Source organism: Dermochelys coriacea, chromosome 1 (genome assembly GCF_009764565.3).
Source record: "Dermochelys coriacea isolate rDerCor1 chromosome 1, rDerCor1.pri.v4, whole genome shotgun sequence".
NCBI classification, from domain to species: Eukaryota; Metazoa; Chordata; order Testudines; family Dermochelyidae; genus Dermochelys; species Dermochelys coriacea.
In genome coordinates, this window is record NC_050068.2 from 344,481,063 (window position 1) to 344,504,709 (window position 23,647).

Sequence of the window (23,647 nt, forward strand, 5' to 3'; positions counted from 1 at the left end):
TAGCATTGGAGGCCAGACTTTCATTTTATAAAGGAGAATCTTAGCTGTGGTTCTATTCTGAAGTACTATGTATGTACAACGATATGGATTCCTGTGGTTGATGATGACAGTTAATATATAAAACAGGTTTTTAGATGTAATCCTTGTTATAAATATAGAGTAGGCCTTTAATGCAGTGAACTATGTCCGCAGTCACTATGCCTGACTTTAAAAAAAAAAAAAAAAAAAAAAAAAAAGTTGATCTTGTATTTCTGGTTTTTATATACAGTACCTCATGTGTTAATGAAATGCATTTACCTCCAGGGTGAAACTGTGACAACTGCTTATTAATGAAGTGAAATTGTTTATGTTGAAAAACTAGCAGAGTATGTTGTGAATCAAATTGCAGGGATAATATTAGGTAGATAAGACTTTAAATGTCTGATTCAGCTTATTGGTTCTGGAGAAATTATATAATACTTCTGCTCTGTATTAGCTCAAACTATCCTTATAAAAAATAAAACTTCCTAAGCAGCAACTGTGATTTGCCAAGTACATAAACAATCGTCTGTTTCAAAAGATTTTTCTATCCCTGCAGAGTGAAGACAGATTTTTTTGTTCTGCGTAATCCCAAAATGTTACCTTTTGATTCTGCTCCTGCTGTGCAGATCATATCAGGGAGTGATTTAAAATGTATTCAGACTTGTTCAACTGTGTTAAACACACATGTACATTCAACATGTGGCATGGGCCAGATCTTCAAAAGAACTCAGTTCCCACTATGACACTTGGGGTCATGTTTTATTGATGCCTATGTGACTGGGTAGTGGTTGCTAAGGTAATATGTATAACTTTGTTACACTCCCTTTTCCCCTGTACCTTAGTTTATTTCTCTGCTGAAGCACAAGCTGAAGTTTCTGTGGTTTCAGGACTTCTCAGAAAAATTAAACTGAGTTAAACCTCAGAATTATCATGCAATTCCCTGAATGTTGGTGCTACTAATAGTTGTCAGTCAGCCTCAGGGAAAGTACTATATGATTTTCTTAGAGAACAAACATTTAATCTAAACAAACCTTTGGAATACTTTTGAATAACTGGTTTAATAAAAATGTTAGGCACTGAAGCTATTGGTGCTCCTTGTACAAACTCTCCCACTTTGTTACCTTTACATATAATTCAGTGCAAGGTTTCAACAGAGCATATATACCCTTTTATACTTTCTGCTCTGCTGTTCTCTCGGATTTTTTCAGTCTCTGTAGTGTGGCATCACTGTGTGTGTGTGTGTGTGTGTGTGTGTGTGTGTGTGTGTGTGTGTGTCAGTCACCTGGATCCTACAGAGCCTAAGGAAAATGGGAGTCTCAGAACCTTCAAAGCACAACAGTCAGGAGATCTTCACAATCAGCAGCAATTTTAGTCCCTGAGGTAAGTCTGTCTCCTCTTCCAACAAGATGAGGAATATGCAGCCTGTATCTAAAGTGGTAGAGGTATTGGAATGCAGCCTTCACAGTAAATGCATTTCTTGATCCTGTGTCAGTCAGCCACTGAGTCCACAGGGCTGTCTCCAGCTCCCATGTTTATAACTTTCACCCCGTGAGCTCTCTTTGGCTCTTTTCTCTCCGATGGTGGGTGTGTGGAACCTGCAAGACTGCTCATTTCCAATGAAACCTTTTGCAGAGCTTCTAAAGCAGTTGGTAAGCGTGTCTGCTAACTACCACACCTCATTTCTAGATGTCTCTGCCCTGCACATGTTGTGCAGAGACGGATTTTGACTAAAATCCATGTCTCCTCCCCACTGTTTCTCTCCCTTCCTTTGGACTAAAAATAATAAAAACTACAGCATTTAATAAGCATGTAGGCTACATGTGAGTTTGGCTCTTCCGAAAATCTGGCATTAATATTTTCCAGAGGGTGTATCTTAGTAACCTAAGCATCTGATATGGAATTCTTAAATTCCTTGGAACCACAAGTTCAAATCTTGATAAGGTCAATTCCAGTCCTCCAGCTTTCTGAGGTAAAACTGTGTAATATGTTCTTTTCCAAAAACCTCGTACCACAAGTTACATAAGATCATGTGGGATTTGCGCTAGTGTCCTTGGCCAAAAATCCCCCATCTACTCCTTTGTTCTTCAGTATGCCACACACTAATTCGCTCTGCTTGCTGACCAGCATCCATTCCAGAAGAAGTTGGGAGTTCAGTGCTGCTGAATTTATATGGTTTGTGAAGTTCTTTGGGATACTTTGATGAAAAGAGGCATGTAAATGTAATTTAAAATGTGCTGGTGGCTACAGAGAGACTTGTGTTGAAATATGGTATTGAGTTATGTGAGGCTTTGCAGAGAACTACTAGAAAGGCACCATGTCCTCAGCTCGTGTTGTAACTAGCTATTGGCAAAATGTTAGTGTGTGGGTGGATGGCAGTATGATGGATGGCATACCTCTTTTGTCCTAAACTACTAAAAAATAACTAACCAAATCATGTTCAAAGATTCCCTCATTTAGTATTAACCAGATGCTTCCTAGTAATGCCTTTAGCATGAATGCTGCTTCATGTTAGTAGTGTAGTGACACAGTGCATAGATATGCAAGTTTTTAAAATACATAATCACTGCTATGATGTGTATTCAGGTTTGGCAGCATTCAACTGTATTTTTTATAATTAGTGTAAAATTATGGGTTTAAAGCAGTTTTCTTAATGTTAGCTATCTCAGTTTTCAGTTGTGGGAAATTTATGTATGGGGTCAGACCATAATTGTTTAATGACAGCAGATGAGTCAAACATTTTTAAAATTTTTATAACCATTAAAACGTAAATTGTCAACATCATGTCAAAATATACAAAGTATCCTTAAATCAAACTCTGTTCCTTTCTTACTCTGCTTATCTGTAGACTTTGATTATTATTAATGGAAATATTTTTGTCATTAGTCTAGTCTAATCCTTTCAAGCCTGTGTGTTTTACAGTAGCACTTAGAGGCGCCCATTGAAATCGTGGTCCCATTGTGTTAAGTGCTGTATAAGCACATAATGTGGGCCTGTTCCTGCCCTCAGGAACTTAGTCTAAATTCACAATTTTACTGCCCTAGGTACAATGTGGTGTTGGTCTCAGTCCAGTTTCTAGGGACTGTTAGAAGTGACTGTATGATGGAGTCACAGCAGAAAGACCAAGGTCTATCTGTCTGACTGGTTGTGGAGAACAAATTGCTCCATCACCTTGGAAGTTGTAGTTCTAGGTCAAGTTTGAGGCATGGTGGCAAGACAGTTTCAACAAAGTTTGCATGGCCATTTTCTGTGCTGTACCTGCTTTGTGGATAGTTAAGACTTCAGTCTACTGTGATCTTTGAAAGCAGTCACTTGTATTTAAATTCTATGGAGTCTAACTATTTTGATATAAGTGACAAACTTAAAATGCTAGTCATGTTAGAATCTGCGGCACCATTTTATGGTTGGACTAGGCCCCCCCCCCATGTAGCAGAAAGGTTCTAGAATATTGTACATGTATGTTCATATAGTAGCTTCTATTGAGGTTTTTGTGACAAAATCAAGGGGAAGGTAGTGCATGTGAAATTTATTGTACTTTTTTTTTTTTTTTTCAACCTCTTCTCACTTGTTCTATTGTGTGGGTGTGACTACCCTATTGTAGATCTTCATCGTGAACGTAGGGAGCCGAACAAGATCTGCTACTCTGGGGTAAATTCTAGATTGTTCTGCTTTTGTTGGGGGAAAAAACAAACAAACCCCAACCTTCTTTTGATCCTCTCAGATTTTTTTTTTTACTCTCAGCTATGCAAAATTAAAATGTCTTGATTCCTGGTGTCCAACCAGACTATTAAGTGCTTCTGAAGGGAGATGTTCCTACTGAAGCAGGATTCTTTCCTTCAGGTAGTGCTGATTAAGGTGACCGATAGGGCCAGAAAATGTGAAGTAAGCCAATCCCTCTGCGCACAGGGAACAGCTGAAAGGAGAGCCTCATGAGCCAAACCCTTCTGATCAGTTTCCTTATGGACTAGGAGAAGCTCCGTATAGCAAACAAAATGGCCAAATATAATTTGATATGCTTTGTAGGCAGTTGGTTCACCCTGTTACCTATGAGCCAAGCTTTTAGTGGCTCACTTTGCTCTCTGGGACCAGGTAGTCTCTGAACTGACATAGTTAATAGAAGTTATGTTAACATCTAAGAGAGATTGAATTAACAGAATGTACTCCAGAGTTAAGCTTCAGTTCAAGCATTAGTGCATAGCTGAGTCATAGTTATCCAGCACCTGGCCATACATTGCAATGTCTTCTGGAGTCTTTCTTCCAACTCCCAGAAGGAATACATGAGATCTTGAATAGCATACTGGGTATGACTTATTTTCTGCTTGTGTAGATTTCTTTTAAAGCAGTACTTCCTAATATGCAGCCCATATCTTCCTTTGTTTAATCTCATTCACAAGCGGGGACTATATAATTTGGAGTACCAACATTAATAATTATTGTCCTTCAGCCTTGGCATTACCTATGAAAATTTGAGGGCTGTAATTTTCCTCCTTCTAGGCGCACACTCTGCAGCATTTATTTTTGTACTCCAAATTCTTTCTCACTTTTTCCTCTTTCCACAGTATTTGATTCTGAAACTCGAAAGACCTGCCATAGTCCAAAGTATTACCTTTGGCAAATATGAGAAGACTCATGTCTGCAATTTAAAGAAGTTTAAAGTCTTCGGTGGGATGAATGAAGAAAACATGACAGACCTATTATCCAGGTAAGAGATGATTTCAACAACTTGTAAATCCATCTTAAATCAAAGGCTGGACCATAGTGTTCTTCCCTCCCCTCTTTTCTCCCAGATGATGGCACTTGGTTAACAGTGCAAAAAGGCTGCTAGTGTAAGCCTGCTGTTGGCTTCTGGGCCCCATGTACAGCCCTGGGCAGATAACTGATGTGATATGGTCAGGCCAAGGAGCATATATGCCAAAATTTAGCTCTGGGAAGCCTTCTCTACCTTGTTCTAACCAGAGCGTTTGTGGAGGGTGAACTCCCGGAGGTTTTGAAGAGCCAGGGTGCAGTGCTTATGGGCTGAGATTCCTTTCTTCTGCATACCTGAGACTTGCACCTAAATTTGAGCTACAGTTGTGGAAAATGTTTAATAGTTCTTTAGGAGTTGTGTAGTAAGTGTTCTCGACTGCTTATGTATAGAAACTCATTACAATACAGGTCTGAACTACTCAGCTATTTTACCTTCATATTGATTGCTCTTACAAGGGGCAGAGTACAAAACTAATTTCTTCTTTGTCTAAAATCACTTGATTTGGTAGTCCAGTGGTAGGTATTTTATGGAAGGCAGCCTATTACCAGTTTTAGACTTATCATAGATCTTAGACTAATTACTAATTTAAATTTGAGAAGGCTACCTAGCCAGTCTTCTGCCTCCTAAGTGAAAGGGAGAGATAATATTTAGATCACTCACTGTACTTCAAGTGCAGAGGAGCCATATAGCAAGAGCCAATGTTAATTGGAGGCCAGCAACAGGAAAGCCCAGTTATAGGGAGTGGTGTGCTGGTTTGTTGAAGTAGTCAGTACTTGTTGGCTGCACTTCCTTGATCAAAGAATCAGACTAGTGCTGCCTTACCAGGTGAAACCGTGTGACATGAAGAACCTAGCATAGATATACTACAAGACCATGTAGTAGGATTTCAAAAGTATCTTCAAATTTGAGCTACCTCAGCTTAGTAATTTGAAATTGCTATTGCTTAGTGTTTGAATTGTGGGGCAACTTGATAGGAAGAGGGAAGGATTGAAATATATGCTACTAATTTGCTGGTATAGTTGAGCAGTCTTTGTGCCATTTGACCTCTCAATTTGTCAGGAATTATTGCTTCATGTATTTTTGATTTAACTAACTAAAGTCCTGTTTTGTTTTATTACGACTCTTGATACCTTGCACTGTATGTAGTACTTTTTCACCTGGAAATCACAGAGCACTTTTAAAATCAGTTAATTCTCGTAATGCTCCTGTGAGGTAGGCAAGTACTATCTATGACTTACAAATGGGAAAGCTGAGTTGCAGAGAAGTGACTTGCCTAAAGTTACATTTTGAGTCAGCATAGACTGGAACAGAATCCATGTCTCCTGACTCCAGTTCCCTACTCAAATCACTAGACATGTTACCTCCTTGGGAGGTAAAGTGGCTGATGCATGCTGGACCAGTGTCTGGATTGTATTACTTATGAATCAGTAGTAAAACAAAACCATTACCTAGGTTGCATTTACTAGTTAGTTCTAAAATACAAGGTAAGATTTAGTAACTTTATTTATTTTTTCCACAGTGGCTTAAAGAATGATTATAACAAAGAAACATTCACCTTGAAGCATAAAATTGATGAACAGATGTTCCCTTGTCGATTCATTAAGATAGGTAAATGCATTTTTTCAGCATTCTGAGTAGAAAATAATCTCTTCGTATACTTGTGCCAGTCTTGGCACTTGTGACTACGCTGTATTCAGGCAAAATATTCAAAATAGCTGTTCCATTTCATGATCTTTTAGACTGGTTAGACTAAAACACAGTGAAGCCTTGTAGCCAAGGAGTAATAGCTTAATATTTTAAATCCTATGCACTGCAAGCAAAGTAGAATACAAACTTAAAGAAATGTGATCATGTGGCCAAGTAATAATGCTGGGGAAGCTGCTTACTGTCCTACTATGAATTACAGTACAGAGCTTTAAAAAAAAATTTCAAGTAGTTTACTGCTGGTAAAAAATTCAGCATTGACGGCCTTCAAAGTTGAAGAGTTGAATTCTTCTATTCCCAAAACAGATATAGCATGGTTAGCAGGAACAGAAGCTTCCCTTGCCCCTTCCATGCCACCTAGACCCACCTTGACTAAAGAGACAATATCTGGGGTAAGCGGCAGGTCAGTCCCCATGACGTACTGAGTCATTGGTCTACCAATTAAGGCCACTTGCGTTGGTGGTTTTTTGCAATGTGAGCATTTGTCCGCTGAGAATTGGACCGAGTCATTTCATCTGGGCCACCAAGCAAAATAACACTTGGTCACTGTTGTTCTTTGCCGCATTTCAATGAGTGACCTAGAGGTGAAAGATTCCAATTTATGGATTAGCTGACCTGTCTGGTCCATCAGGGTATGTCTACACTGTAATTAAAAAAACTCACAGCACTGAGTCTCAGAGCCCAGATCAGTTGACTCAGGCTCACAGGGCTTGGGCTGTGGGGCTATAAAATTGCAGAGTACATGTTTGGGCTGGAGTCAGGACTCTGAGACTCTTTCTCCCCCCCCCCCCCCATTGTGGGGTCTCAGTCTGGGTTCCAGCCTGAGCCCAAATGTTTTACATGGCAATGTTAGTCCTGTGAGCCTAATAAGGCTGATCTGGGGCCAGCTGTGGCTCTGCTGCCGGTCTTGTATTGTGGTATTACACATACTCTCAGGTCAAGAACTAGATAAGTTCATGGAGGATAGGTCCATCAATGGCTATTAGCCAGGATGGGGAAGGATAGTGTCCCCAGCCTCTGTTTGCCTGGGCAACAGGGTATGGATCACGTGATGATTACCTGTTCTGTTAATTCCCTCTAAGGCACCTAGCATTGGCCACTGTCGGAAGACAGGATACTGGGCTAGATGAACCTTTGGTCTGACCCATTTTGGCCACTCTGATGTTCTTATGTTCTTGTTTGCTTTGCTGTAGTGGCTGTTCTTTGAAAGGAAAACAGCAAGGACATACTTGCAGAAAAGTGGAGAAATGAGATGGTTTACTAATGTAACTTTCACAGTATATGAATTGCGTAGCTTGAGAATCTTGAGGTCCTGGTTTATTTTACCTCACTCACCCAGACTTTGCTGAGACTGACTGAATGGGGCTCCTTTTGGAATCCCTTTATGTCACTCATAACTCTGCTGTAGAGTTTTGTGAAGATGTTTTCTCCAGTGTGTGCCAGCACCCAGGGAAGTGAGAACTTAAGACCAGGAATTTAAATCTGTCATTTGTATGATAACCAGAAGCCCTAATTCCCATAAGTGTGCAAGTGTGTTTTTTTTAACTATCTCTTCCCCCCCCCCCCCCCCCATGATCTTCTTGGCCATATAATCTGCAAAATTTGGCTCTGAGATACTTAGTGATGGAAGAGCAAGGTAAAGCAGCACAAATGCTACATTGAGTATAGAATATTTGAATGTATTAGTAAAATTTTATTGTCCTTAAACATGCTGAGGCCTTTTTATTTTGTCTCAGGATAAGTATTATATTATGGTATTATTTTTCATATGTTGTGATACAAGGTGTAAAAAGTAACACCAGTAACTTTTTGGGTCGTTTTTTTGAGTGACTGAGCATTAAATGTGTGCTACTTTGCCATTCAGAAAATGGTTCGGATGCTTTTTTGAGCTCAAATTTACAAATGGCTGTTTTAAAAAGTCACGGTTGACATACATAATTGTAAGCTAATTCCAAATGTGTGCTTTTCTGTGGTTGAAGGAAACTGATTTGATAGGTTATGAGTATCTAACAGTTGTGTGGAATGTGTACACTTCATTAATTTATGCATGCACCGGAGAGAGGGGTTTGGAATGCCCACAAGTGAATATTTATTCCCAGCATTTTTCATAGATCAGGTGTAGGATGATTTGAACATTACTCCTGGGGGAATTCTGCACCACTGTACACACGCAGAATTTGTGTGTCCTGCAGAATTTTTTCCCCCCTGTAGAAAATACATTTTGCCCAGGAAGAGCTGCAGTTCTGCCTTTCGCCCACCAGAATAGCCAATGGTGGGCGAAAGGTGGAATTGCAGCACTTGGGCATAAGTGTATTTTTTGTGGGGGCGGGCGAATTCTGTGACTAAACAATGGTGCAGGATTCCCCCAGGAGTAGAAGTCCATCACCGCACCCTGCCTGCAGCGCAAGGTTAGGACAGACAGAGTGGGGCACATGGGACTGCTGGGGGGGAGCGGTCACAGACTAGGATTCAGAATGGCTAGTGGTGGGGACAGACTGGGGTGTGGGCTCATCAGCTGGAGGGGTGACAGCATTGAGCCGGGGCTGAATGGGAGCTGGTGGGGTGCAAGGCCACATGGGGATAGGGGAGGAGAGCTGCAGGGACACATGGGTATGGGGGGTGGGGGAAGAGGGGCAGGTGTGCCTCACTGAATGGCAGAGCTTGCCGTCAGCAAGGGTCTGCATGCAGGAGGCTTCTGAATTACCTAACAATCCCCCCCCCCCCCCAAACAAAACAAAAACACCTGTTCCATACTTCTGCCACCTACACCCAACAAACTTCTAGGTTCACTCCAGGCTCCTTTTCCTCTCCCTCAGCTCCTCCATTACCCTTCACTCCCCCAAGTCTTTGCACTGCTTCTGACGGGTGCAGGAAATACACTTCCGTATTGTAATTTTAAATTAATTACTCAAAGTTCTGTACTAACATGCCTGGTAATTATCAGAATCTTTTTTTGCTGACAGATATTTTGAAATTACCAAAATCAAAACCAGCATGATTATATTTTTGGTTTGACAGATAAAAGATGCAGAATTTTTAATGTTTTGGTGCAGAATTCCCCCAGGCGTAGGACATGCCAGTCAAAGAGCTTTGAGATCTGCCTTGATACCAGATAGTGTGTTTTCTAAAGAGCATGGTATTTTGCTCTGTGATTAAAATGTAACATTTTACTTTTTGCAACAACAATCCTCAGCTTTTCAACTCTTCACTAGTTTAGTGATATGTAACAATGACATAACAGATGTGTGCATGGACTTGGGAGTGAATGAACTGTGGGGTGTCAGAAGTCACTGCTGAAGAAACAGTGGCTGGATAACTTAGAAGAATGGGTCTATGCTGTTCTGGACTTGTAAACATATGCAATAGGCAAAAGCTAAGTAGAGTTAGGTCTAGTCTGTCTTTGGATGGAATATATCAGAGGAAAAAAGGAATCCGTTTTTGTGCATGACTGTTAATTACTGGACCACTAGTGACTGGAAAAGTATAGCTAGAAGTCTTAGCATGAGAACAACCTTGCTTATAATGCTTCTGAATGCCAAAGCCCTTCATCTGTTTCTTGCTGAAATGGAATCCTTACACACACAGAATCTGCATGTTACCTTTCTACATTGATTGAGATGGACTCTACATTCTAAGCCCCCTTTTTTTAGTACCTTAATTTCTTGATTCCTCTCTTCTGGGCATGCAGCAAGCATAAAAAATTCATCCCAAAAGTAAATTTTGGTTTCAGAAAATTGATGGAAGTCTACATAGCACTTGGGAAAGCTGTAGTTTTCAAAAGCCTAATGTGGCCTTTAGACTGAAACCTATTAAAATACTTTCTATTTTGCTTTATGCAGCATTGTTCATATAATAATGTGACATGAAAGTGTTTCTACTATGAAATTACTGTGAAAACAGTGGTGTAAAATTCCATTATTTTTCATGGTTACAGATCAAATTTGCTCAATTTACAAGTAAAATTTTCCCTACTTGCTAGCAATGATAATTCAACTTGGGATAGGAATGCTACGCTGTGTTCCTTGTGACATCACCAATAATCAAGATTCTGTAAGCCAAAATTTGCTCCTGTATGAGCCTACTGGGTGAAATCCTGACTTCAACGAAGTCACCCATTGTCATCAGTGGGGTTGCACAGGTATAAATGAAGACATAATTTGGCTCTGTGGTTGGAATTTGTGGTTAACAATTCTATTAATAATCATGCCACGATAGACTCAAACTTCCATTCCTGTAGTTGAATGAGCTCTGCAGAGTTAACAGAAGGAAAACAGTGTAGGGGAAAAGGGGCAGGGGGAACCCAACCAAATGCCTTATGTTGTTTAAGTGTTCAGACATGGCTCCTAACATGAAAGGAGCAGACCCCTTGAATAAGAAAACTTAAAAAAAAAAAAATCTTTTAGATTGAGCTTCATTGTTGTAATTCTGACCACTTGACATTGTTCAGACTTCATAGGCCATGCGACAGAGCAATGGGACATGTTTAACCCTTATAATAATAATCTGATTTGTCTGGTTGTTCATTGAAAGACTGGGCGTGGGTGAGGGAAGCAGCTTACTTGGACATGTCCTATACCAATAGAAAGCTCATATATTCATGTTTTATCTCACACTTTCATTTCTGGCTCTTCTATCTTCCCTAGTTTCAGGAAGCTTTGCTTGGGGAAAGCTCTTTACTGAGGGTGTGGGAGGATTTTGTGACTTGTGGTTATACTGAATACTTATCAAAAGGAGAGTCTGACATACCAAATAACTGCTTGTGTTAATCAGTCCGCATGTGCCATAAGCTTTGCTATAATGGAATGGAACTATGCTTGCTTTACTGTTGCTTCTCTGGTAAGTCTTTTGTAATGTGACTGTAATGTTATCTAAATTATACCTTGTAGCATATGTTTCTATATACGTGTATGTTGTGTGGGCAAGTACCATAATGTTGGCCTGCAAGGGTACAGTTAAGGTTGCCTTAGGAATTGTAGATAATTTAAGATTGTTTTAGATAGATGAACTAAGACTTCATTCACATTTCCCCAGGCATAATTATTTTGGATGTTGGTTTTATTTCCATCCTCTATCACATGCTCCCTCAGTAGACCTGTTCTTGCATCATTTTATGAAAACAAAAGAACTTGGTGCCAGTTAAAATATCTGTATGTTTTGTAAGTGCCCTAAATATCTCCACTGCTTTTGATCTTGTTAAAAGTGTGGTCAGATGTTTGGCTGCATGTGTGTTCTCCCTGTTTGCTGTACCAGCTCTGCACAGACAATTGGCACAGCAGACCTCAAGTGAAACGTCCAATGACCACAAGATTCGTTAAGGTGCGAAGGCATCCAGCCAGGTTTATTGTCGACAAAGCACGGGTAATAGCACCTGGCAGACTCTATGAGGATATTGAAACATGGATGCCCATGAAAGTGGAGGGAGCTCAGTCAATGGTGGGATTTTCCACTGCCCCCTAGGCTGGCCAAAGATAGTCCCTCTGAGATGCATCTTTATACCCTGATATAAACAAGCTACGTACTGTCATCCTGACCGTATCTTTTAGGAGGGGTCAGTGTTTCTGTTATCTGTGGGGAATGTTTTTGTACCATCCTTGATATCGGGATGTGTTTTGCATGCGTATTCTATACTTAGCACTTCTTGGGAATGTGTATTTTTGCAGTATTAGCCCTGTTCTTGCCAGATTCTGTGAGCAGGTCCTGCCTTGTACCAGGCCTCTAATACAAGGGCTTATGTCTCAGGCTCTCTTCCAACTACAAAAAGTATATTGATTTCTGCTCTGCACCAGTTTTTTGTTACTGTGTAGCAGCAATTCAGTTGGTCTGAACTATTGTTTACGTGTTCAGTACTGATTACTGTAGCACTTCCAACAAAATATGCTGAGACTCTTTAGGTAGAGCTGTTCTGAAATTTTTTACTGTGGCTAGAATGAGTCAAAGATGACTAAAGCTCTACCCCAAAGGGATGGGAGTGCCCAGCATAATCCAGTACAGAACATACACTTAATAGGGTGTGGCCACTGCAGTGAGAATACCTTTGCAGAACAAATCTTTGGACTTCATTTTTACAGGGGCTACTTCTCAAATACTTGGGAAGGTTTTACAGGCTTGTAGGGCAACACAGAAAAAGATATGTGGTCTGGGGTGGGTGAAGGAGACAAAGGGAACTGTTGGGAAAAGAACTTAGATGGGGCATAGGATTTAACCTCCTCCTGGTCCCGTCTCAAAGCCTGCTACTTTTGTTGCTCTTGCACAAAATTACGAATAAAATAAATTTAAAAGAAAACTAGCTCAGTACATAACAAAAAAACAATTACCCTCATGACCTTATTTTGTGTGAATCTCACCACTCTTTCAAACTGCATCCCACCGTTTGTCTCTCCTTATGTCATGTCTGATTTAATGCTTGCTACCCCAACCATATGACATTTTATTTGTCTGAAATGCTGTGCACGTCTCTAGGAGCTGTATAAATGAGAGAGCAGAAAGGTGTGAAAGTGAATGAGAAGCTTGCCCTTAATGTAGGAGAGTGGGAACCAGTGGAGAGATTCAAGACTGAGGAGATATGTTTAGAGTGATGGAAAAGGAATCTTAAAATGTCCTATGTATTAGGGTTAAAGAACAGGTTATCCTGCCATTCACTTCATACTTTTTTTCCACCGTCTCTCCATTTTCATCTTTTGGAGTAACTTTAAAATATCTAATTAAATTTTCTTGGGCTTTGTAGCCCCTGCAAGGTGTCTATCATCCTTCCCATATGTGATATAAATTCTGTTTTAATGCTAATTGGTTTTTAAATTCTTCTGAAATAGAATGATCCTGCATGATGGAACTCTGATAGTAAAAACACCACTGCTCATCTGTTTTCTGTTTTTGTTTGTGAACAAATGTAAGACCTTGTTGAATGTTTAATGAGAGCTATTGAACTGTTGGTGGTCTTGCATCCTTGTGGTATTTATGGTTCACATTTCTGAAGTACCTGTCACTGTAATAGCTGGGCATGTACATAAATGATAAGTATTATCCCTAAATGGGATTTTAGCTGTCCAACCTCATCCTCCATTTCATGGCCTCAGAGTATGACTCCAAGTAATGTGGGGTGAGGTGGGAAACCTGCTATTCAATTAAAATGCCTGTGTAAGGAGAAGTCTTTTTCTTTTTCTCCCCCCCCCCCCCCCCCGAGTCAGGTATTAAACCTGGGCTGTTAAATCTTTACTAGAAGCCAGTGCTACAGTTGGAACTCTCTGGGAAGTTCTGTTCCAGTCCTGTGAGATGTACCTTGTGCTCTGACAGCTTTCCAACCATCAGCTCATGTTTCAGTGTGAGGGTCAAGTGGCAACTGTTGAGATCAATGGGCCACAGCCCCTTATTTAGCAAATGATAGCTAACACCTTGAATTGGACTTGGAATTGGGTAGGTAACTAGTTCTGAGGAAGATGCTTGGAGTGGAATGTTCTTGATGGTCTGACTTGCTTAGTAGAGAGGATGCTGAATGGTACACCAGTTCTAGCATTTTCAGGTCTTCGTGGCTCTTATTTGTTTTTCCTTTCTTTCCATGCTTTTGGGGGCTGCAGTGGATAGACAACCTAAAAGCTATTAAGTGCTATTGGTGCTTTTTATTTTGTTTTATAGACTCTCTAAAATTGTAGTGTGGGGAACAATGTTTTCACTTTGTTTTTCTTGTAGAGAAGGAACTATCATATAAAACTTTTATTAATCCTTAATTTTTTTAAATGCAAATCTGTTAGAGAATTTGATAAATTGCTATGTATGCTCTTGGATTAAATCCATTTCTAATCAAGAGAAGAATGTTAGTAGTGGTTGCTGACTGACAGGACTGGTTACTAAAGTCCTCTGTTCAAATAACAAATATAGTTATGCTTCTGCTGTCTTAACTTCACCTGCACTGGGGAGCAGTCCTGACCCAAAAAAATCATCTCGTATCTAGAGGTGGCTTTTGCTGTTCAATCCTTTTTGCCTCATCTGTGATACCCAACAAAGATACTGGCTTGGTGATGTGGCACCTATCCACTAGGAATTGAACTGAGAGTAACTCTCTTGGAACTCTGAAAAGCCATCAGATGGTGGGTCACTTTCCAAACTGATGAATTTGAACAGATGACCTGAAGGCTTATGTCAGACATGTTACAAATTCCAGAAGTTATCGGGTCACAAGTATAGCTTTGATACTGCTGTAGTATGCCCCACTCAGAATAGGAGACTGAGTAGGGGGCAGGTTCTAGTGCTGCACTAGGGAGCAGCTACTGTGTAATATCTTCAGTCTGGATTTTTGTTTGAGGTTTTTAACTTTCAAAGTATCTGAACATTGAGGTGAGGAGGACTGTACTCTGAAGTGATTTCAGGTTTTATTTGCAAGTTTAGTGAAGAATGGAGGAAGGCATCCCAACAGTCTTGATTGCAAAAGCTTGGAAGACATGAAAAATTGTTCTTTATGGGAATGTCCATTTTTCAAAATAAAATGGACGTAATACATAGCCTGCAGGTGTAATACATATCCTGCAGGCACAGCATTTGGCAAATGAAAGATTAAGAGCCATGCAGTGTGGTGAGGAGAACAGCAAAAGAATAAATGGACACAAATCAGACATCAAGAATTATGACATTCAAAAACCAGTAGGAGAATACTTCAGTCTCCCTGGACACTCAATAACAAACTTAAGTGGCAATTCTTCAACAACAAAACTTCAAAAACAGACTCTGAGAAACTGCAGAACTGGAATTAATTTGCAAACTGGACACCATCAAATTAAGCCTGAATAAAAACTGGGAATAGATGGGTCACTACAAAAACTAATTTCCCCCTGCTGATACTCACCTTCTTGTTAACTCTTTGAAATGGGCCACCTTGATTACATTGGCCTCCTTAGCACTACAAAAGTGATTTTTCGCTCCCTTAGAGACTAACAAATTTATTAGAGCATAAGTTTTAGTGAGCTACAGCTCACTTCATTGGATGCATTTGGTGGAAAACCAAATGCATCCGATGAAATGAGCTGTAGCTCACGAAAGCTTATGCTCTAATAAATTTTAGTCTAAGGTGCCACAAGTACTCCTTTTCTTTTTGCGAATACAGACGAACACGGCTGCTATTCTGAAACCTTTCCCTCCCTTGGCATTCACCCATTCTTGTCAACTGTTGGGAATAGGCCACTTCCACCTTAATTGAATTGGCTCATTAGCACTGACCCTCCACTTGGTAAGGCAACTCCCATCTTTTCATGTGCTGTATATTTATGCCTGCCTACTGTATTTTTCACTCACGAAAACTTACGCCCAAATAAATTTATCCTCTAAGGTGCCACAAGGACTCTTCGTTATTTTTGCTGATACAGACTAATATGGCTACCTATAGGTGCCAACTTTCCCAGGTGCTGGTAGGAGCTCACACCCCCTGGCCCTGCCCCAATTTCACCCTTTCCACGTCTCTATTAGACCCCTTCCCTAAATCCCTGCCGCGGCCCTGACTCTTCCCTGAGCACGCTGCATTCCCCCTCTTCCCCCTGCCCCCAGAACTTGCCACAGCTGTTTCACAGCGCAAGTGCTGAGAGCTAGGGGGGAAAAAGTGGGTGCTCTCAGGGGAGGAGGCAGAGGTGAGCTGTGGCGGGGTGGGGAGCTGCCAGTGGATGCAGAGCAGCCACCAATTTTTCCCCGTGGGTGCTCCAGCCCTGGAGCACCCACGGAGTCTGCATCTATGCAGTTACACTCTGAAACCAGTTTTTAATAGGGCATCTTTGGTAATGAAGAGTCAAACAATGAGTGGAGGCACGTATAAAAAATCTTCAACTTTGTGTTGTAGAATTTGGTTTTCTATAGCACTTTCCGTACTAGTGGTGTCACAGATTAGCACCTGAACATCATATGCAAATGTTGCAGCCATTTTCTCCTTTGCAATAACTAGGAGAAGCATTTGGATACTAGACGTATTCAGTTGAGGGACATAAAGGTGGACTCTGGAGGTAGCCCCCTTTTTTTTTTTTTTTTTTTTTTGTTTCAGAAAATGTCCTATTGAGTCTGAGACTTTGCATGAAGAGCAAGGGTTTCAGTGAAGAGACTAATAGGAATGGGGAAAGAGAGAGTGTAATAAAAATCAGAGCCTGCTGAGGACCCTCTGGATCTCCCCTAGAAACCTCTGAAGTAACAATCTTCTGATGGCCATTTGTAGAATCTTGGGTAACAGTTTTCATCTGGAAAGTTCTGAAAGGACATAATAAAATTTAGGCATTGCGTATTTGAGTAGTTGCTTTGCATCCTGTTTTTGTTTTTTTTTTTTTTCCACACTGCACCTATTTGTTTCTTGTCAGATATAAATATTCTTAAATGAGCCTTCAACTGCTGGGCAATCAGTTGAGACAAGTCTGCTGCTCTCTGTAGGATCAGTCTGGAATGGGGCCAGGACTTCCTTAGTCCAGCAAACCCATGGTTTATCTTTGCTGCCCCAGAGTGTGGACTATGGGGGTGGAGAGGGATGTGTGAATACTGAAGTACTGCACTTAAATTCCTCCATTTGGATGCTGTGAGAGTGAGTAAAAAGATTCTTGCTTCACATTAACATGGTCCTAAAGTGAATTGGGAATTGTTTAGTTTGTGCCTGCAGTGTCCACACAAGGGAGTTACTGCTCAGCACTTTGCTGCACACTGCAATTCACACTTTAGAAGTCTGAGCTGTAGGGCAGCGTAGATTATTTTTCATCATGTCCTGAAAGGCAATCAGAAAGTAGTATTTTAATTTTGGCAAAGACAAGATTTTTTTTTTATTTTTTTTTTTTCCTTTTTCCTGCTTGAGAGGTTGCCTTTCCCTGCAATCACTTTCATCCCTCTCCTTTGTTTGGTAGTTGCTCCGTTTCATACAGTGATATTTGTTTTTGAGAGAGCTATTTACTGTAGTATCAGGTACTTTGGATCTGGTGTTTCTTTGGAAAGGATTGACTTTTATTTTGATTTACAATGTGATCCCCCTCTTCCCCCCCCCCCACCTCCTGAATTGGGACAAAACGTTAAATTTTTTTTGTGGACTAAAACATTCTGAAAAATCTTGATTTGGAAATGGCAGTGTTTTGATTTTGAAATTTTAAATTGAAACAAAACATTTTGATATTCCTGAATTGGAATGTTTAACGTCAGTTTATTTAACTGACCCAAAATGTATCACTTTTTGAGTCAGTTCAACATTAGGGAAACTATTTTTATAGTTTTGCATTGCCTCATAGGAGTTCTAGAGCAGGTACCTGATGCCCTCTTTCTCCTATGGACTGGACTCCTTGCCAGACTACGGCTTCCGTGATACACCACACACTGTGGTCAGGGGAGATCATGTTGCATCATGTGATATAGTCTGGCCAGGGAGCCTGCTTCATAGGGAGACTAGGGGCACGAGGCATCTGAATTACAGCTTCCGTGATGCAATGTGGCAGTATAGAAAGATGCAGTTAAGCAAACCAAAATTATTTTTACTTGTATTTAATTTTGGCATTTCAACACCTTGTTTCAGTTTTTCTCTGGGAAAAACTGAAACAAGTCAATCTGAAATTTCCAGAAAATACATTTTCAGTCAATGATTTTGGACAGAAAATTCCCAGCAAGCTCTAAACATAGTACATTATGTAGGTTTGGCTTCCTGTATGGAGCTTGTGTATCTATCAAAAAGCGCTTTTTAAAAACGAAGCTATTTAGGAGAGGAAGTGAAGTCTCAGTTTAAACTACAGATTGTTACAATTGCACAACTAAATATCTATCAATGAGAATTCGGCTAGGACACAAGTGTTAATATTCCTTTCTTAAGAGTGCAATAACAAACGCTTTTTTAATTAACACAAGCGGTCAGAGGATATCAGGATTGTAACTAGGGTGACCAGACAGTAAATGTGAAAAATCTGGATGGGGGTTGGGGGTAATAAGAGCCTCTATAAGAAAAAGACCCAAAAATCAGGACTATCCCTATAAAATCGGGACATCTGGTCACCCTAATGGTAACTGTGTACATGAAACCTGTGGTGAGCTGGAGCCAGTTCGCACCAGTTCACTAGAACCGGTTGTTAAATTTAGAAGCCCTTTTAGAACCGGTTGTCGATCGCGGAACAACTGGTTCTAAAAGGGCTTCTAAATTTAACTGGCCAAAAGTGGCACCTTAGGCGCCAACTCCATGGGTGCTCCAGCCCTGGAGCACCCAAGGGAAAAATTTGGTGGGTGCAGAGCATCCACCAGCAGCTCCCCTCCCCAGCCCCAGCTCATCTCCACTCCACCTCCGTCCCTGAACATGCTGCGCTGCTCTGCTTCTCCCTCCCCCCGAGGCTTCCCACGAGTCAGCTGTTTACGCAGGAAGCCGGGGCGGGCTGAGAAGCAGGCTGCAGTTTCCCCTGCAGGCCCAGAGAGGCGGAGGTGAGCTGGGGCGGGAGGGCCCGAGGAGGGCTGGCTGTGCCACAGCAGGTAACGGGGGGGGGGAGGGCAGTGCAGGGGAACCGCTCCCCGCCCCAGCTCACCTCTGTCATCCTCGGCTTGAGCAGGAAGCCGCTGCCTGCTTCTCAGCCCTTCCTGGCTTCCTGCCAAACAGCTGATTCGCAGGGGGCGGGGGGCGGAGAAGCAGAGCAGGGCGGCGCATTCAGGGGAGGAGGTGGAGCAGAGGTGAGGTGAGGAGCTGGGGCCGGGCGTGGGGTGGGGAGCTGTTGGTGAGTGCTCTGCACCCACCAAATTTTCCCCGTGGGTGATCCATCCCCGGAGCACCCAGGGAGTCGGCGCCCAAGGTGCCACTTTTGATGTGATCAGTGGGGGAGCGGCCGCTCCCCCTGCTCTCCCCCAACTATGTTCCCCTGCCCCTAGGAGCCAGTGGGACCTGCCAGATGCTTCCTCGGAGCTGCCCCAGGTAAGCAGCTCCGGGACTCCCCACCTCGCCCCCCCCGGCAGGTCCCTCTGGCTCTTAGGGGCGGGGCGGGGTGGGGTGGGCACCCACTATGGTGGCCTACGAGACCCTCCTGCCTGGTTCTGGGGGCAGTCAGGGGACAGGGGAGGGAGGTGGATGGGGCAGGGCACCTGGGGGGGCATCAAGTAACGTGGGGGGGTTGGATGGGGCACGAGTCCTGGGGGGCAGGGAACCAATTAAGATTTTGACAGCTCATCGCTGCATAAAACTGATTAGATTCCTTTACTCACTAGTATGATCAGTTGGGATGGAGTTTCTGTACCTCCTGTATCTCTCCATAGTTTCAGATCTATGCTGCAACTTCAGTATAGAGTCCTCTGTCTTGGCTTGTGTTGTATAGTTAACTTAGCTAAATGCTATAGATCTACAGTATTACACTTTATTCATATTAGGTCTGCCTACAGACCTGCTGTTCAAATTTTGCACTGGATTTTGGCATTCTTTGCTCTTCCTAAGAGAAAACGTCATTTTTCCTTAAAGTGCAACATTTTAATAGCTCTTTCCACTTTTAAAGGGATAGTGTCAAATAGTTTAGGCCCCAAAGCTATCTTATTGTACCTCGAAAATTAAGGAGAGCATTCTCCATGTTCCGTAATTGTTCGTGTAGTGCTTCACATTTTCTAAATGCATGTACTATTTATTCCTTAACCTTCATTAGCAGCTCTCTGCTGCTGTGGGCTTGAACACAGTGTACTCTTGGGGGAATTCTGCAACAAAAAATTAAAAATTCTGCGCAGAATATTTTAAAATTCATATTTTATGTCAAAATAACACTATATACACTCTATTCAATTATTTTGGTGATTTATTTCAAAATACATTGCAACAAGTATGTCAACAATACAGGTAAAAAAGATTCCCCCAGGAGTAGAGTTAAAGAAACCCCTATGACAACCCAGTTCCGGGTTTTTGGAGGGGGTTGTGTGGCACCCCCAGAGCCCAGACAGGATTCTGCTGGGCAGAATGCAGGATTCTGCATTCCCCTATCCCCAGAGCCCAGCCACCTGGCACCCTCCAGCCCAGAAACCTGCACCCTTCCATCCCCCCAGAGCCCAGTTGTGGGGCACGCTCTTGGCCAGACACCTGCATCGCCAGAGCCTTTATTCCCTGCATCATCTTTACTGTCCCACTGGGGTATGTCATGTGGTGCAACTCTGCCCTTCCTCGCCCTTTGCCCGAGCTGGGTCTCCCAGATCCTCTCCTGTCCCTGGGAATAGGAGGATCAAGCCGGGTAGCCAGAGCATGCAGAGCCTCCATTCCTACCGGGCTGAGCAGTTTGCTCACTGCAAGCTGGGCTCTACAGAGTCTAGTGTTCCTTAGTAGTGCTCAGCAGCTCTGCAGCCCCCATTCTGCAGGGGAAACCTGGAACTCTGCACAAATTCTGCATTGCACAGTGGCACAGAATTCCCCCAGGAGTATGTCATGGTATAGACCTGCTGTGGTGGTAGTTCTTACTAGTGCTGCCTGCTGCTGAGGGAAAAGCCAAATGCAGTGAAGTTATGTCACTACAGTGTGTTTGCCCAAACTTGGAGTGAGGGCATAAGAGGAGCCCTGAGCAGGCTGCCAGCTAACCTGATGTCCTTGATGTTCGAAATGGGGTGGGAGAGAATAATAGTATTTGATGGGGAGAGTTTTAGGGGGGGAGGTACACAATTGTGAAATTAAAACTACCAGAAAGCCAAATTGGTTTCAAATGCAATTAGATAGAAATATTGTATGGATGAAAGTTGTGAACCTGGAAAAAGCACCCCTGCCCCCAAGCTTCCAAGAGGATGTTGCCAATCATGTAAAGTAAAAAATAACCAAACTTGATATCCTCTTTCTTAACCAGGGGGTGGTGGTTCTACTACTGGTAAAAATGAAATAAACCACATAACTTTAAGTATCACGTACTGCCCTCAGTCAAAACCCATTGGCCATTTGAGCTATTGTATTCAGATTCCAGCATTTTGACCCTACTTTTGTCTACCAGTGTGCAAGCGTCTAGTCTGTAAAGAGCTGCTGTCTTCATCTTTTTTCCACTGCAAGCTGTTTTGAGCCACAGATTAATATGATGTATGGCTGGTAATTTTTCTAACATTACAGAAAATCAATAACCAAAAATGTGTGTGTAAAGGAAGAGAATTTTATTCTTGTTAAATCATTATTCTCTTTGAGCTTAAAAATGCATTATTTTGAATAGTGTTAGATTATTGATCAAACCTACAAGTATTTGACATTTATGTACCTTTCTTTTTTTCCCCACCCTCTCCCCCCTCCAGTTCCACTGTTATCATGGGGGCCCAGCTTCAATTTTAGTATCTGGTATGTTGAACTTAATGGCATTGATGATCCAGATGTGGTCCAACCCTGCCTCAACTGGTACAGCAAGGTAGGCCTGCATTTTAAATGACTGTTTTGAGAGTGGTGTAATCTCAAAACACTGTAAAATTTACTCTTGTGGAATTGCACTATTTCTGTTCTGTTCCACAGGTATCAACTGTTTAAAAAAGCATTATTATTTTTATTTGTTTGTTTGTTCCTTTATTTTTAAAGGCAAGTGCGGAAGCTTGATTTCAGACTTTTTGAAACTATCCTGTGCTTTAAATTTGTATGATGGATTGTGTGCCAATGAGCCTCTTGAGTTTCTGAGGGAGATTTGTTAAACTGTGATCTTTTTTGCCTTACACCCTCTTCCAGTAACTTGTTTATCCTATCCTCTTTCTTTAAAGGGTCTTGTATAAACTTGAACACTTGGTTGCTTGAAGTAGGTGGACTAGTTGGTTTTCCTGGCTTTACACATACCAGTAAAATTGTAGGCATAGGCTTCAGTGCAGTGGGAGAGGGGACTACGTGAGCTGTTCTAGGACACTGCTATAACACAAACCGTAGTAAAAGTCATTGTTCCAGGACAAAACACTCAAGCTTAAACATATAAAGATCTTGGTGGTGATTTTCAACTTACATTTCCAGGTAAAGTGCTCTATTATAGAGTAATTTCAAATCTTGTCATACTGACCAAGACAAGTGCGTGTATGTAGATGTACATGGTTTTCATACACACTTTTGTCTTTGGTCAGTACGATGAGATGTGATAGTTGTGTACAAGAGAGCAGTTTATATAGAAAACATCAACAAAGTATGTGCGTGTGCATGCACTTGTGCACACAGTCTTTCTTTTCCGAAACAATAATGGTTGATAATGGTCAATCCAAAAAGTAATCCATGCAATTTTTCACCTCCCCTTTCATCTGTCATTCTTCCTGTCACTAGGTTCTTGAATTCTCAGTGTTGCCATTACATCTTCATAATACTTTACTTTGATAGGTCAGCCTCATACCCTGTTGCTTTTATGGACTCTAAATGAAGTTTTATTTAAAAAAAAAAAAAAAAGTGAAACTCCTCCCCACAATTCCTAGTTCAATTAACCACACTCATCAACATCAGAGCATTTTTCTAGATTGCTTTTGCTTGACTATACTTTCTGTTCTTATTCCTGCATTTTCTAGTGAATAATAGAACTCTTCTGATATTACTTAAACTTTAAGGTTAGCTGCAGTGGACTGTTTAACATGATTTCTTTTTTTTGCCTTCCTGTCCTGCTCTGTAAATTATGAGAAGTTTATTAAAACCCAGTCTACAGCAATACTCTGGGTCATCTACTTGAACCTTGACAATTGTGTAAAAATAAATCTTGAGCATTTATATCATGATTAAGGTGCTACTTGAATTGTGGGATGATTGTCCAAAAAAAAAAAGTGCAGCTGAGTTGCAGACAAGCCATAGAAAATTGCAGAAAAGTAATAGTGGACTTTCTTATTTGCAGTAATAAAGTCCATTATTCCTTTTCTGCAGGTTTCCGCTGTTGGCCGTCCAGGGCTGAGAGTGAGGGCCCCCACTGACAACATTGCGATGGAAGCTTAATATTGCAGAATCTACAATTTCCGCAAATACTGCAAGTTAAATAGGGTCTTGATAATAGTACCCAAAAGCCCCAACCAGGAATGGGGCCCTGTTGTACTAGAAGCTGTACCAGTGAAGATGTGCTCACTGTCTGTGTATAAAAGTTCTTACAGTCTAAGATGAGCAACATATGAAGGGTGGGAGACAATGAAATATATAAAGTGTGTAATGTATTCATAGCTTTTCCCAATAAAAGCCGTGCTGGACCTCTGCTTGGTGTTTTAAAATAACTAACTATTTATGCTCATAGGGGCATTTCACTGTAACTATTGACAGTCAAAATTAGCATCCAACATTAATTTCAG

General features: G+C 41.4%; 1 protein-coding gene across 3 annotated transcripts in view; it reads left to right on the top strand.

Annotated features, from left to right (window-relative positions):
* The window catches only part of MKLN1 (muskelin 1), a 187,118-nt gene that overhangs the window by 43,456 nt on the left and 120,015 nt on the right, over window positions 1-23,647 (top strand). For 2 of the 3 annotated variants that reach the window (XM_038377144.2, XM_038377231.2), the window contains 3 exons: window positions 4,578-4,720; window positions 6,285-6,373; window positions 21,662-21,771. In XM_038377144.2, coding sequence (XP_038233072.1) covers window positions 4,578-4,720; window positions 6,285-6,373; window positions 21,662-21,771 — 342 coding nt within the window. Of the gene's footprint in view, window positions 1-4,577; window positions 4,721-6,284; window positions 6,374-21,661; window positions 21,772-23,647 lie in introns of those variants that run through there. The other variant, XM_038377585.2, reaches the window with a different exon arrangement.